Source organism: Podarcis vaucheri (assembly GCF_965113315.1).
Source record: "Podarcis vaucheri genome assembly, chromosome: 7".
Lineage (NCBI taxonomy): Eukaryota > Metazoa > Chordata > Lepidosauria > Squamata > Lacertidae > Podarcis > Podarcis vaucheri.
The window spans coordinates 71075534-71090475 of record NC_138765.1 but is presented as its reverse complement, the minus strand read 5'-3'; the positions used below and the strand labels follow the sequence as shown (position 1 = coordinate 71090475).

General features: G+C 47.0%; 1 protein-coding gene across 12 annotated transcripts in view; it reads left to right on the top strand.

The window, feature by feature from the left end:
* Positions 1-14942, top strand: part of EPHB2 (EPH receptor B2) — a 113626-nt gene that overhangs the window by 89335 nt on the left and 9349 nt on the right. For 3 of the 12 annotated variants that reach the window (XM_082229905.1, XM_082229896.1, XM_082229897.1), the window contains exons 6-12: positions 524-648; positions 5675-5837; positions 6991-7099; positions 7779-7885; positions 10692-10817; positions 11621-11868; positions 13979-14194. In XM_082229905.1, coding sequence (XP_082086031.1) covers positions 524-648; positions 5675-5837; positions 6991-7099; positions 7779-7885; positions 10692-10817; positions 11621-11868; positions 13979-14194 — 1094 coding nt within the window. The remainder of the gene's footprint in view (positions 1-523; positions 649-5674; positions 5838-6990; positions 7100-7778; positions 7886-10691; positions 10818-11620; positions 11869-13978; positions 14195-14942) is intronic. The other 9 variants (XM_082229899.1, XM_082229904.1, XM_082229898.1 and 6 more) reach the window with 6 other exon arrangements.

Here is a 14942-nt window from a genome sequence, read left to right as displayed (position 1 = left end):
ATTTCCTGCAAATGCAGAATGCTGGTTACAGTGCCAGTTCCACAGTGGTCGAGTGGGTATGTATGGATAAGGCGATCTAGCATGAAAAATGGTCCCAAACTGTTAAAGGCTTTATAGTATTAATAGTGACACCTTGAACTTGGCCCAAGAAATTCAGGCAACAAGGCAAGAGTCCAGGCTGAACAACTCCTTGCAGAGTTGGAACAAGCTGTGACTATTGCTTGATCAGGAGGTAACCTCAGAATGAGCCTGAAATATTGTTGCAGCTCAACAGCCACAGGAAAGTTGCTGAGAGAGGGGAAGGAGCTCACGGAACATGCCAGTTCACTGACACGGGATTGATACCAACAATGGCTTTATGGTGACTCAGCATTCATGACAGTTGCAGGTGCTGAGCCATTGCTTGTAGGTCAATAAGTGTTTATTGTGGCATCAGCATATAGAGGACTTCCTTGAAACGTCTCCCTTCCTGCAGGGCAGTGATCATACACTGGCTAAGGCAACGGACCTCTTTCTCTTACAGCCCCTTCAGCCGTGTCCATCATGCACCAGGTGAGTCGGACGGTGGACAGCATCACCCTCTCGTGGTCACAGCCCGACCAGCCCAACGGAGTCATTCTGGATTATGAGCTGCAATACTACGAGAAGGTACCAGGGGTCAGAGGGGCATGGGTTGGGGCATACATCCAACTCTCCTCAGGGAGAGTCATCAGGGACCAAACTGCGGGCACTCTCTGGCAGACCACTGCCGTGGCTGTTCCAGTCGAGAAACAAGCCAGCTTGTGGTATATTGCAATGTTGAAAACCAGTTATTGCCCAACTCTTAGGCAGAGCATCTCCTTTGCATGCAGAAGGTCCCAGGTTCAGTCCTCAACAGTCTCTCCAGGAAGGACTGAGGATGTTCCCCCTGCCTGAAACCCCCCAAGAACTGCTCCCATTCAGGGTTGGCAATATTGAGCTAGATCAGCGGTTCTCAACCTGTGGGTCCCCAGATGTTGTTGGACTACAACTCCCATCACCCCTAGCTAGCAAGGCCAGAGCTCAGGGATGATGGGAGTTGTAGTCCAACAATATCTGGGGACCCACAGGTTGAGAATCGCTGAGCTAGATGGACCAGTAGGTCTGATGGAATATGAGGCAGCTGTGGAGGAGGAAGAGCTGGGTCAAATACATTGGTCCAATAAGAAACGTAATTGGCCTAGTTGGTTATAAGTGGGAAGATACACCTTCAAAGTGTCTCCCATATCTCACTTTGATGTTGCACCTGAGCACCAGACACAGAGCTGGATTTCAAATTCCAGTAAGATCTCTGCATTAGTGAATCTGCCGACAGGGTTTCTTTGAAGTGAGCCTCTTGAGTTCCTCTAGAGCTCTAGCATTAGAAGAGGCTTTGAATCGTCTCCCGCTGGGAAAACTCCTCTCTCTCTCTCTCTCCTTTTTCTTTTTTGAAATGGAAAACTGACAATTACTGTCAATGTGTGTGTTGCGTTTTTCTGGAAAAGAACAACATTGGTTTTATTCTGGAGAGCCACTTCTGAACCTCATACTGGGAGCTGTGGTCGAGGAGGGGGGAAGGAAATGGACCCTTTCTGGGCCCTCTCCTCAAACTTCACTTGACATGCAATTGCATCTCACTCTCTCCTCCATCCTGATTAGTGCTGAGCTGAAATCCTCTCCACTAACCTCCCCATTCTGCTGGCCAGTTATGAAATTGGGAGGGGGGCATTTCTAACAAAATTTGGGATGTGCAAACAAGGAGGAACCTGAGGGCCATATGTGGCCCTCCAAGGCTCTCTATTTGGCCCCCAGGACTCTCCCCAAACCATATCCCTCACCAGTCTTGCTTCATACCTCTTGAGTCTTTTTTCTGGCTGGAATGTGTTCTTGAATGTTCAGCATGCCTATTGCTTGTCTGGACACAGGATAGAGTGGTGTGTATAGAAACTATCCTGTTGTACAAAGGTATATATTATATTTATTGCTTTTCTCCACTTTTGCTTCTGGCCTCACACACCACTGTCATGTGACCCCTGCACAGCGCCGAGGGCCTTCTGGTGGTTCCCTCGCTGCGAGAAGCCAAGTTACAGGGAACCAGGCAGAGGGCCTTCTCGGTAGTGGCCCCTGCCCTGTGGAACGCCCTCCCACCAGATGTCAAAGAGAAAAATTACTACCAAACTTTTAGAAGACACCTGAAGGCAGCCCTGTTTAGGGAAGCTTTTAATATTTAATAGGTTATTGTATTTTAGTGTTTTGTTGGAAGCCGCCCAAAGTGGCTGGGGAAACCCAGCCAGATGGGCTGGGTATAAATAAATTAATAATAATAATAATAATAATAATAATAATAATAATAATAATAATAATGTTGCCCAGAATGGAAAGTGGCTCTCAGGCTGAGAAAGGTTCCCCCACCACAGCTCAACAGTGAGGGCAGAAATTAGTGCCCTTGCTCTGATCTGGCTTCATGATGATTCCATGGGATTCCATCCAAAGCCAACTGAGAGTGAGGGCAATGATTCATGTGTTCACTGTGGAGCCTTATGAGAAAGTAAATGAATGAATGGTGTTCCCAGCAATGGGGAGTGTGATTGTCAGTGTTTTCAGAATCTTGAAAAACAGGCAGCAAAAAAGATAAACAGAAGGGTACAGCGTCTGCCTCTGCTGCCAACTCACTAATTTCAAGTCCTAAAAATAGCTTTTATCTGACTATATAAATAGCTTATGCATATAAAATTAAAATATAAATTTTATTCAAAAGTTACAATACAGCTTGGTCTGCTGCCATAGAATCCTAGATTGATCACTCCAATCTTCAATGCCTCTTCACTGTCATGTTGGCTCGTCAAATACCCTCAGTAGGAACCCGACTACTAGATATTTTCCATTAATATATCCCCTCCACGGACACCTGTGATTATTATAAATACCTTGTTCTTCTTCAATGAATTCCTAAACTTCTTTCCTCTACAAAAATCATGCAGTTTTAAACCAGATTGAGTTAGGCACTCTTCAGTTGGAATGAGTCAGGTACAAAAATCGTTGGCAGACAGAGATGCTTATGACAGGGATCCACAATCTCTTTCATTCCCCAGTTGCAAGGAATTGCGTGTGTATCAAAGAGGGGGTGTATGTATCAGGGAAAAAAAGCTAATTAAAACTCCATGATTGCATGAAATCACAAATGTCCTTCCCGCACCCCACACTTCAATTCGCAGTGGAAAGGGCTAATCCTCTGTTCCCTCCAGATGACCTATATTTTGGTTCCCTTCAGGCCAGCAGGAGCTGGGGGAGGGGGGGAGAGCCCACCGTTCTGAGCCGATAAATAGGTCCTGACCTATATTGCATAAACGGGTGCCCTGGCTCTGCCTTGCTCTGTCCTTGTTCCGCAGCAAAGCCAGGAGAGAGTGGCAGAATCAGGGCTGGTTCAGTGTGTCAGGAGGGGGGTGTCTCTTCTGAACCACCACCTCCTTCACCAGATGTTTGTTCCCATGTAAATATTAGGGGGAGACTTTCAGGAGGGTGGCGTGGAAGTCGAAGGACTTTCAGGTGAGGGGATGTTCGGATAGATGGATAGACAGATAGATGATAGATAGAGATAGATAGATGATAGATAGATGAGAGAGAGCGAGAGAGCGTGTGTGTGTTTTTCTGGGGGTACTCAGAGGTACGCATACCCTTAAACATTTTGTGAATCTTTGTACTTTTGTCCATTTACTGTATTTATTTTTCCTGATTTGAACTATAAAGTGGTGGTTTTCTTGAGTCAAAATGAAAGCACTCCTAAACATGTTTTTTAGAAAGAGAGCACTGGGTGGGTAGGTAGGTAGGTAGGTAGGTAGATAGATAGATAGATAGATAGATAGATAGATAGATAGATATAGATATAGATATAGATATAGATATAGATATAGATATAGATATAGATATAGATATAGATATAGATATAGATAGGTGACAGGGCAACCCAACTAGATGGATGGGATATTATTATTATTATTATTATTATTATATAAATAGATAATTTGCATATTGTTACAAACTTTAATACATGCAAAACCACAGACAGTATTGCACCAGTTATATAAATGGCACAGAATAACTATGTGTTAGTATAATTACGGTATCATTCAAATAATAATAATAATAATAATAATAATAATAATAATAATAATTATTATTATTATTATTATTATTATTATTATTATTTATTTATTTATACCCCACCCTCCCCAGCCAAGGCCGGGCTCAGAGTGGCTCAGAGCGGCTTACAAGCAATAATAAAAACAAGATGAATGATTACAACTTAAAAACAAAAATAAAATACAACATTAAAATAATGGAACATTAAAATATTAAAATGTAGCCTCATCGCAGGAGGAGAAGGAAAAGAAAAAAGAAAGAGAGGGAGGGAGGGAATCAAATTGGCTCCAAGCCAAAGGCCAGGCGGAACACCTCTGTCTTACAGGCCCTGCGGAAAGAAATCAGATCCTGCAGGGCACTGGTCTCATGAGGCAGAGCGTTCCACCAGGCCTGGCTCTGCCTCTGGCTCTGGCTGAAGCCAATCTAACTTCCTTAGGGCCTGGGACCACTAGGGTGTTGTTATTTATGGACCTTGAGGCTCTCCGTGGGGCATACCAGGAGAGGCAGTCCTGTAGGTACGAGGCTCCTAGGCTGTGAAGGGCTTTAAAGGTCAAAAGCAGCACCTTAAATCTGACCCTGTACTCCACCGGGAGCCAGTGCAGCTTGTAAAGCACTGGATGAATATGCTCCCATGGCAGAGACCCCGTGAGGAGCCTCGCTGCAGCATTCTGTACCCGCTGGAGTTTCTGGGACAGCTTCAAGGGCAGCCCCGCGTAGAGCGAATTACAGTAGTCAAGCCTGGAGATGACCGTCGCATGGATCACTGTGGCCAGGTCGGGGTGGGAAAGGTAAGGGACCAACTGCTTGATGCGGCGAAGGTGGAAAAATGTTGCCTTGGCTGTTGCTGTAACTTGCGCCTCCATGGAAAGGGAGGCGTCAAGGATTACACCCAAACTCTTAACGGAAGGCAATGGCACTAATTGGGCCCCCGCAAGAGAAGGGAGTTGGTCCCTCATCCCCATGCCATCCCGACCTAGCCATAGGACCTCTGTCTTCGAAGGATTTAGTTTCAATCGGCTCCCACAAAACCATCCAGCCACAGCTTCCAAGCATCTGGTCAGTGTGTTCGGGGCCGAGTCGGTGTGGCCATCCATCAGCAGATAGAGCTGAGTGTCATCAGCATATTGGTGACAGCCCAGCCCAAAGCTCCAGATAATCTGGGCAAGGGGGTGCATAAAGATGTTAAAAAGCATTGGGGAGAGAATTGTGCCCTGTGGCACTCCACACACCAAGGAGTATATATATTTATCCTTACTATAGTTCAGCCAATGGGCATAAATATTTGTATACAAATTTTTGTAATCTTTTTTTAAAAAAGTACTGTGGTGCAGAATAAATACATATAAAACAGCGACTTAACAAAAATAAATGCATGTGTTAGTTATATAAAATGACATAGAATCACTATGAGTATGGTAAATATAATAATGTAAAACACAGCTGCAAACCCAAGTTGTGAAAGGCTGACCTAGAAGAGGGGGCGGGGGGGGTGCCCAGAAGGTTTCGTTTTATCAGCTGGCGTCTGTTTGCCTGGCAGGATTTGAGTGAGTTCAACGCCACGGCAGTTAAGAGCCCCACCAACACTGTGACGGTGCAGAACCTCAAAGCTGGCACCATTTACGTCTTCCAGGTGCGGGCACGCACTGTGGCAGGCTATGGGCGTTACAGCGGCAAGATGTACTTCCAGACCATGACTGAAGGTGAGATATGGTGCAGAAGACTCCCTGCGCCAGTTAGGGAATCTTAAGCTCAGTTCTCCATGATTCCATATCCGTTTCAGAGCATGTATCTATACATATATATCCTCCACTGCCTTGCAAGATACAGTATCTTCAGGAGAAGAAAAGGCGATGGAGTAAACCCTACACAAATCTGGAGTAGAGTCCTTAAGATGGCTGGATGGCGCCTTGTACGCCTCCTTCTGGCATCTCCTGCAGCCAACCTGGTGCCAAACGTATTGCTCTGCTTTCCTTTGGACCACATCAGTGAGGCCGAGAGGGGGGTCTTGTCATTTGGACAGCCTAGGACCTCTACAGCACTGCCCAGCTTGCACCAAGGGGATGTCACTTCAGTGCTGCTGACATAGTGATTTGGCTTCACCCTCAGAGGCGCACTCCATTGTCTCTCAAAACAGATGGATGCCAATAGCAAATATATTTCAAAAGAATCTTTGTTGTTGTTGTTGTTTAGTCGTTTAGTCATGTCTGACTCTTCGTGACCCCATGGACCAGAGCATGCCAGGCACTCCTGTCTTCCACTGCCTCCCGCAGTTTGGTCAGACTCATGTTTGTGGCTTCGAGAACACTGTCCAACCAAGAATCTTTAAGTCTGAACAAAATGCTTGTTTAACCTGGAGGTAGACTGTCTGAATTGTGCATTGCTTTGTAACGATTTGTTGGGTCTCTGGACCGTAATAAAGATTGATTGATTGATTGATTGATTGATTGATTGATATTTCAAAAGACTTCTTGAAAATTCATCAATACTTAAGTGGTTCCAAGGAGGTGGTTTGAGTATCCATGGTTTTGCATATAAGTGCCATCCCCAGAACATAACCCCTGCCTAAGATGTGAGTTACCTGTACACATTTTTTGGTCACCAATATATGCATTTTATGATACGCGATCTTACATGCGTTACTTTGCACTGCAAAATTCAGAAAAGTGCAAATTTCAAAGGATGGGTGTGTTTCTCTTCACCTATTGTTTCAGGATGTGCAAATTAGAGAGGTTCACTTTTCACGTGCACAGTCACTCAGCTCTCCCTCTCAGTGCCAACCATGGTTGGGATTGGGCCCCCTTCATCCAACTGAGGAGTAAACCCCACCTTGTTCTTCTTTCTTGCTCCTCACAGCTGAGTACCAAACCAGCATCCAGGAGAAGCTGCCGCTCATCATTGGCTCCTCGGCTGCGGGACTCGTCTTCCTCATTGCACTGGTAGTCATTGTCCTTGTTTGCAACAGGTAGGTACCTTTTGCTACTGGGAGAGGCAGGTGGGGATCATTGGGAGGAGGGAGGGAAGCTGGGAGAGATCCAGCAGGCATTATAAGAGATGCTGCGCTGCTCCTGTTTCACAGCTCTTGCATCAAACAATGCACAACGGAGAAACCAGTGCTGCAGAGGAAAGGGGTGCCAGTCTGAAAAGAACCACTTGTATGCTAGCTCAGGTTTAAAGCATTCTGGTTTGCATGCAGAAGGTCCCAGTTTTGAATCTCAGCATCTCCAGGCAGGACCCTAGAGAGCCTCTGTTGGTCAGAGCAGGCAATAACAGGCCAGACTGACAGAGGCAACTTATTCTATTCTTAAAAGAAGCAGCAGTAGAAGATGCTCTGAGATGGTTGGCACTTGCTGGTCCAGGGGTGGGTGGGAAAACCTTGTGGGAGAGAGGTGGCTGGTGCAGATTGGTGCCCTGTGAATGCTTAACATAGGCCCCAGAGACAGTGCAGATTGTATGTACAGCTTCTGTGGAAATTGAACAGCCGCCCCATATGCACCCTAGTGCAGATGCAGCCTCCCAGGAGAGGGAGGGAGGGACTTGGAAGGGGGGAAGGGGCGGGCTCCAAGCTGGGAGGGGCGCGGGAAAGATGCTCTGTGCCTCTGGGCTGAGAGCTGAAGCCCAGCCTTGCCCCCCTGCTCTGCTAGTCCATCTGCCTCCCGCTCAGCCCGGTGCTCTCCTTCCAGAAGACGAGGATTTGAGCGTGCAGACTCCGAGTACACCGACAAGCTGCAGCATTATACCAGCGGCCACAGTATGTACTCTCCAGTGGGCATGAAGCCCCAAGGGTGAGGTGAGGGGTGGGGTGGGGAGGTTGTTTCCTGGTCTGCCTCAGTGCCTTCGGACCTCTGCCCCCCATTGTTTGAAGGCATCTGGACAAACTTACTTTTTTAGAGCCACCTCCTTCAACCCTGGCTCCCCAGATGTCGTCAGACTACAAGGCCCATCATCCCTGAACTTTGGCTATGCTGGCTGTGGGTGGTGGTCCCTGTAGTCTAGCAACATCTAGGAGAGCCAAGGCTGAAGAGTTCCTTCATAGCATATTCCAAATAATGTTCCACCCTCTAGGCCCACACTTTGCTGTTCTTTGCACACGAAAAAGTCCCCAGCTGTCAGTCAGGTCTCCATAAGAGCCAGGCTTCTGGTGGTAGAGCAGAGGACAGAGATATAGGGTGGAGTGGAGGACGGAGCTGGGCACCAGAAATGGATGTGCGTCTTGGAACAGTCTGGGGACAGAAAACACAGACCAGAGAGGGCCACAGAGAGGCCCACTTACCAGTGACTTGCTTGATACCAGAAGCTTGCCCCAAAGCGACCATTGCTCTTGGGCTGAGGAAGGTCCCCCACCCCTGGCTGAAATTATTGTCCTCACAGCATAAATGATTTCCTGACCCACTGAGGCCAGGGTATTGCATGGCAGTGATGTCTGGGATGGGGGAGGGGAGGGATGAATTCAACAAAGCACTAAGCAAATTGTTCCATCAATATAAGGATTTATGGGGTCACGAAGAGTTGGACACGACTAAACAACTAAACAACAACAACAATGGAATGATCTCTGCTTCCCCTCTCCCTGAAGGCTCTTGAAATGGGAGCCAGTGTGGTGTAGTGGTTAAGAGTGGTAGACTCGTAATCTGGTGAACTGGGTTTGATTCCCCGCTCCTCCACATGCAGCTGCTGGGTGACCTTGGGCTAGTCACACTTCTCTGAAGTCTCTCAGCCCCACTCACCTCACAGAGTGTTTGTTGTGGGGGAGGAAGGGAAAGGAGAATGTTAGCCGCTTTGAGACTCCTTAGGGTAGTGATAAAGCGGGATATCAAATCCAAACTCCTCCTCTTCTTCTTCTTCTGAAATCTCAGCAGATTTGGGGACAGCATCATGCATGCAGAGAGGGGGCAGGGACAGAACGTAGCTAAATGCCACCCAGGGATTGGCCTTTGCTGATCAGCTGACAAAGCTCAGGGTGGCTGGTAGTACCTCTGAAGTATAGGGCACAGTCAGCCAGACCTGCAGTTGAAAGGGCATTAGTGGTGCAGAGATCAAGTGTTGGGCCCTGGTCACTTGGAGCCCCAGTCTGAGGCATCGCTCCCTCCTCCCTAGACCTCACTACATCTGCTAGCCTGACCCAACAGTGTCTCTCTCTTCTTCTTTTACACACATGCACTGGACACTAGCTTCAGGTAGTTAGCGCCCTTACTCCACATGCAATCGCCAAGTACCCCACTTTCAATAAGGAGGGAAATGGAACAGCCAAATAGCATCGCAAGTATAAAAGCAGTTTATTTTTAAAATATATTTTGAAACTGTTTTTATATAACTAACAGACTATTTCAACAATTCAACAACAACAAAGGGGGGGGGAATTGAGCATGGTCAGGTATAAGGTAAGGAGACGAAAGATCAAAAGGAAATCGGGCAAAAAGAGGCAGTACAGCAGTAATAATCCAAGATCAGACATAAACAGCAGATCAAAAACTCACAAAATCAAAAACAGTGCAAGATGAAATCATGTTTTGATAGGATTTGCTGTGTGTGTGACTGTCATTAAATAAGCTGCAGGAAGCCACAAAATCCATCAGGTCTGTTTCTCGTCTAAGAACCCAGAGTTGTGGGTCAATTTCTCTGATGGCCCTGTAGAGAAGGCTCTTTGAAACCAGTTGGTAATTGAGTATGTAGAAAGGTCCTTCCTGCCTTGAGCCACGACTGAACAAGCAGCTGTTAGCAAACGAGTTATTAATATATCTTGCTTTGTTAAATTGAAGGAAATCGCCCATAAATATTGAAAGTAAGCACAACCTGGGGGTCCAGATAGATCTTTGGTGCGGTGATGGTGCTGAGTTCAAAAGCCATTGGATCCCAATATGTATTGACATAAACACAATCCCAGCATGTACGGTAGCAAGAACTTCCCATGTTGCAACCCTGCCCACAAAACAAGGATCACCCTTTTAGAATAAGAGCAGTTTCTACCCTGTGCTTGTTTCCTGACACTGCAACGATCCCACCCTGATAGATGCCAAATCAATTGATCCACCAGAGGCACACAGCTGAGTTGCGCATAAGCATTTCCTCATACAGGCTGACCACAGACTCGTGCAGACACTTCCGGGTATCACTGCACATTTGCAATAAAGACAGTGTGCTGTGGTGGTCAGAATGGGAAGGGAGAGAACTGGTTGGCAAACGGGGAGAATTGGCTCATCTTGCTGCTTCGGCCTCATTTTCACTACACGTTTAAAGTGCTGTGGTAAAACCAGGTTAAATACTCATGGTTTTCCCCAAAGAAACCTGGGAAGGGTTGTTTGTTAAGGGTGCTGGAAGGGTGCCAAAGGTTGTAAAGTGGGAGAAACAGCGACAGTTGGCCTGAGTTCTTTGGGGATGGGCTGGGTATTTAAGTGTGAATCATAGAATCATAGAGTTGGAAGAGACCACAAGGGCCATCGAGTCCAACCCCCTATGCTGAATGAATACATACAAAGAGACAGAGAGACAGAGAGACAGAGACAGAGACAGACAGAGACAGAGATATATACACATCTCTACCCTTTTCCACTCCTGAGCAGTGACTCCTGGCATGAAGATCTACATCGACCCTTTCACCTACGAAGACCCCAATGAGGCTGTCAGAGAGTTTGCAAAGGAGATTGACATCTCATGTGTCAAAATTGAGCAGGTGATTGGTGCAGGTAAGTCCCTGCCCTTGGATGCCTGTGCTGCAACCCCAAACTGTCACAGGGAGGGTGTGTCAATGGGAGGGTGTGGCCGAGTTGCACACCCAGCTGGGGCCATGCCGAAAATCTGCATTTTTGAACTTCCGTCTTGAAAATCAAGAGTGGGACAGGGGCCATTTCAGGTGGAGCAGAGGTGGGATTTTCTCTCTCTCTCCCTAGATGGTAGTGGAGCTCTCTTCAGCAGAGCAGCAGCCATTCCCCACCCCACACATTCAGAGTATCTCCGATATAGAACAAGCATTTTGGAGGAAAATGGCAGCTACTTCATAAACTGGTGGCCTCTTTTGCGGACCACCATTTCTCCAAAAACGACTCAGAACATTGCTATCTTTAGAACATTCCCTTTTTTGGACGGGAGAATAACAATCAACAACCAGGAAAAGCGCCAAAGAGTTTCTCAACAATCCCCCACAAAGTGCCCTCCCCACCTCTGTCAAAACTGCATAAATGGCCTCATTTTACTGGGATGTGATTGGGTTGGCCTACATGCTTCTTTGGGTCCTTTCCAACTCTGCAATCCAAGGATGCTAAGAAATGAGGGAAGGTGCTTGGCGCAGCCTTAGGTCCAGTCTGTGTGCGTGCCTCACTTTCCCATGGGTGGCTCTGACCAAGGCAGGGATCGTGCCTTGCTTTTGAACTGGGGGTGGGTGTGAGGAAATGGGGAACAGTGGGAGGTAACCGCTATCTCTCCCCCACCCACTCCCAAAGCTCAGAAACCTAGGGCGCTCTTTCTTCCTACACCCTGTTTTCCACTCCAGGGGAGTTTGGCGAGGTGTGCAGTGGCCACCTCAAGCTTCCAGGCAAGAGGGAGAGCTTTGTGGCCATCAAGACGCTGAAATCTGGCTATACCGAGAAGCAGCGGCGGGACTTCCTGAGCGAGGCCAGCATCATGGGCCAGTTTGACCACCCCAACGTCATCCACCTGGAGGGGGTGGTCACCAAGAGCCCCCCTGTCATGATCGTTACAGAATTCATGGAGAACGGCTCGTTGGATTCCTTCCTACGGGTACGCTGTTAATGGGGGAGGCTGGGAGTGGGTTCAATGACTGGTAGAGGTTCCTCATGGAAGCAGCTGTCCTCTTTGTGAGCCTCTCTGAAGAGCTGGAAGAGAGATGCACAAAAGCAGGTGACAAACACACAGAGACAAACACGCACAATTGGAAATCTGCCGAAAAGGGACTAAATATGTCATCACGTTGACTCCCTTTATTTCTATCCGCTTAAATCGTTTCTATCCCACCTGCAACCTTTCTTTACTGATCAAATTGAACTTTACAAAATATCAAAATGAAACACTACATATGAGAATCGGATACAAAAAGAGAGCGGAGAAGCACATTTAAAGCAGCATAATTAGTGAGAATGCAAAGCAGGTGCTTAAACATTGAAGAAAAGCATTACAAATGTAAATCGAATGCCAAAATACAATTAAAATTCCACATGTAAACATCATTAACAGCTAAACAAAATAAATGGAATCGATGTTGTATCCGCACACACAAAGTCTCTGGGTTTGGGCTTAGTTGGAGACAGCCCCCTGTTCGCATTAAGCATAATTTACAAACAGATCACTCACCCACCTCCATGTAGGGCCGTACAAGATCATACAAATAGCAATCTAACCCCTCTCCTCCCTATCTCCCACCCATGTGGATCCTTAATCTATACCAGCTTTTCTCAACCTTGGGTCCCCAGATAGTGTTAGACTACAACTCCCATCATCCTTGGCCACAGGTCCTGTTAGCTTGAAATGATGGGAGTTGTAGTCCAACAACATCTGAGGACTCAAGGTTGAGAGCAGCTGCTCTATTCTCTCACTCCACCAAGTGTATTAAGAGCTGAGTGGTAGGAAGCAGGCCGTGCAGTCAAAGAGAGCATAGAAACAGAGGAAGCTGTCACTTCCTATGGCCCATCAGGTTCCGTACTGTCTACACATGAGTGACAGCAACTCTTCAGGATCTCAAGCCAAGGTCTTTCCTGGCCCTACTTTAGGTGCCATTTGGGCTTGGACCTTGGACCTTCTGCATGCAAAACAGATGCTCTACTACTAAGTTAGCCTCCTTCCCCCAAGGAGTAGTTGTTGCACATGTTGTTTCCTGCATATTGGACGATAATGTCGCCAGACAGGATTTCCTCCCCTCCACATCCTCTGGATAGGGAACTAACTGACTGAGCCTGATTGGTGCAAAACCCTCGAAGAGCAGCAACCTGCTCAGGTCTCTGGGCCAATCGTCAAATATCTCAAGGGCTGCTGCATGGAAGACAGATCAAGCTTGTTTTCTGCAGCTCTTGACTGGAAGACCCAAACCAGGGAATTCAAATTACAAGAAAGGAGATTACGACTAAACATTAGGAAGAACTTTCTGATGGTAAGAGCTATTTGACAATGGAACAGACTATCTTGCAAAGTGGTGGACTCTCCTTCCCTGGAAGTTTTTAAACAGAGGCTGGGTGCTCATCCATCAGGGATTCTTTAGTTGTGATTCCTGCATTGCAGGGGTTTGGACTTGATGACCCTTGGGTTTCCTTGTAACCCCATGATTCTATGAAATGCATTAAATTGAGGAAAGTGGCTTGCAGAAATGTGTATATCAGTCAAAACCACTTACATAAATGTGTATAATAGGAAAAATTTACACCAAAAATCTGATAAATTATCATGCAGATTTCTTTTTAAATTTTTTATTGTCTTTGTCATTGCTACAGTTCTGTTTGTTTTTATATATATATTGTTCTATAGACTTATTTTTCGCTCCATAAGACGCACCTGACCATAAGATGCACCTAGTTTTTAGAGGAGGAAAGGGGGAAAGCCCTGTTTTGAGGGGGATCAGCTCACAGTTGTGCAGCTTCTTTTGCAAATAATATATTTATAAGAGCATGAGACTCTTAATATCAAGGTCCTGGGTTCAAGCCCCACGTTGGGCAAAAGATTCCTGCATTGCAGGGGTTGGACTAGATGACTCTTGGGGTCCCTTGCGGCTCTACAAGTCTGATTCCATGAGCCAAGGTGATTAGCCAGATGGTTTGGTGGCCTGAATTCTCCTTGAAATCCCCTCTTGTCCAACCCTGATCCCTGCTTGACCCTGCCGGCCCTTTTCTCTTCTACCCTGCAGCAAAATGATGGGCAGTTCACTGTGATCCAGCTGGTGGGGATGCTACGGGGCATTGCTGCTGGCATGAAGTACCTGGCCGACATGAACTACGTCCACCGTGACCTGGCGGCTCGCAACATCCTCGTCAACAGCAACCTCGTCTGCAAGGTCTCGGACTTCGGCCTCTCCCGCTTCCTGGAAGATGACACCTCGGATCCCACCTACACCAGCGCCCTGGTAAGACACAGGAAGGAAACCTTCCGAGGTGAAGGCAGGATGGAGGGAAAACTCAGTGGTTTCCAAGGTGGTATCAGAGGAAGCAACTCCCACGGCAGGTTGCCAGGAATGGATAAGACAAGGGAAGGTGCTTACCACCTGCTTTTTATTCCGTATTTACAGAGAGAGGCTTGGAACGCAGCCTCTTGAAATAATGGCATTGTCCCAAGTGACTCTCCACCCCCTTTTTCTCCCACTTCCTCATTCGTCATCACTGCCCTACAAGTGGCGCTGAGGACCCTTTGCTTTTGAGCCCTTTGCTCTCCTACTTTCAAGTCTCATTGGGTTCTGGGAGGGGGGGGTCTGGAATGCTTTCTAAAGACACTGTGTCCATCAGCTGTCACCTCCCCCCGGTGTGTCCTCTTCCTCCTCCTCCTCCTCTCCCATTATTTCCCAGCTTTTCCCCTCATCTGCCTCTGAGCTGTGACCTCCCTCAAACCCCTGTTGTAATTCTGAACTGTCTTCTTCTTCTTCTCTGAAAGGGTCAGGCTGGATAGGTCGTCTCCACCATTCTTCCTCTGCCCAGTCCCTGATAGGTGGTCAGGTGGGTGGTCAATCTCTGGGAGAAAAAACATGCAGCACACTTAAGTGGATAGAGAAAACATCCCCCCTTTCTCTCATAAACACTAGACCTCATGGGCATGCAATGAAGCTGAAAGTCAGAAGATTTGGGACAGATAAAAGCTTATTCATGCAGTGCATAGTTAAT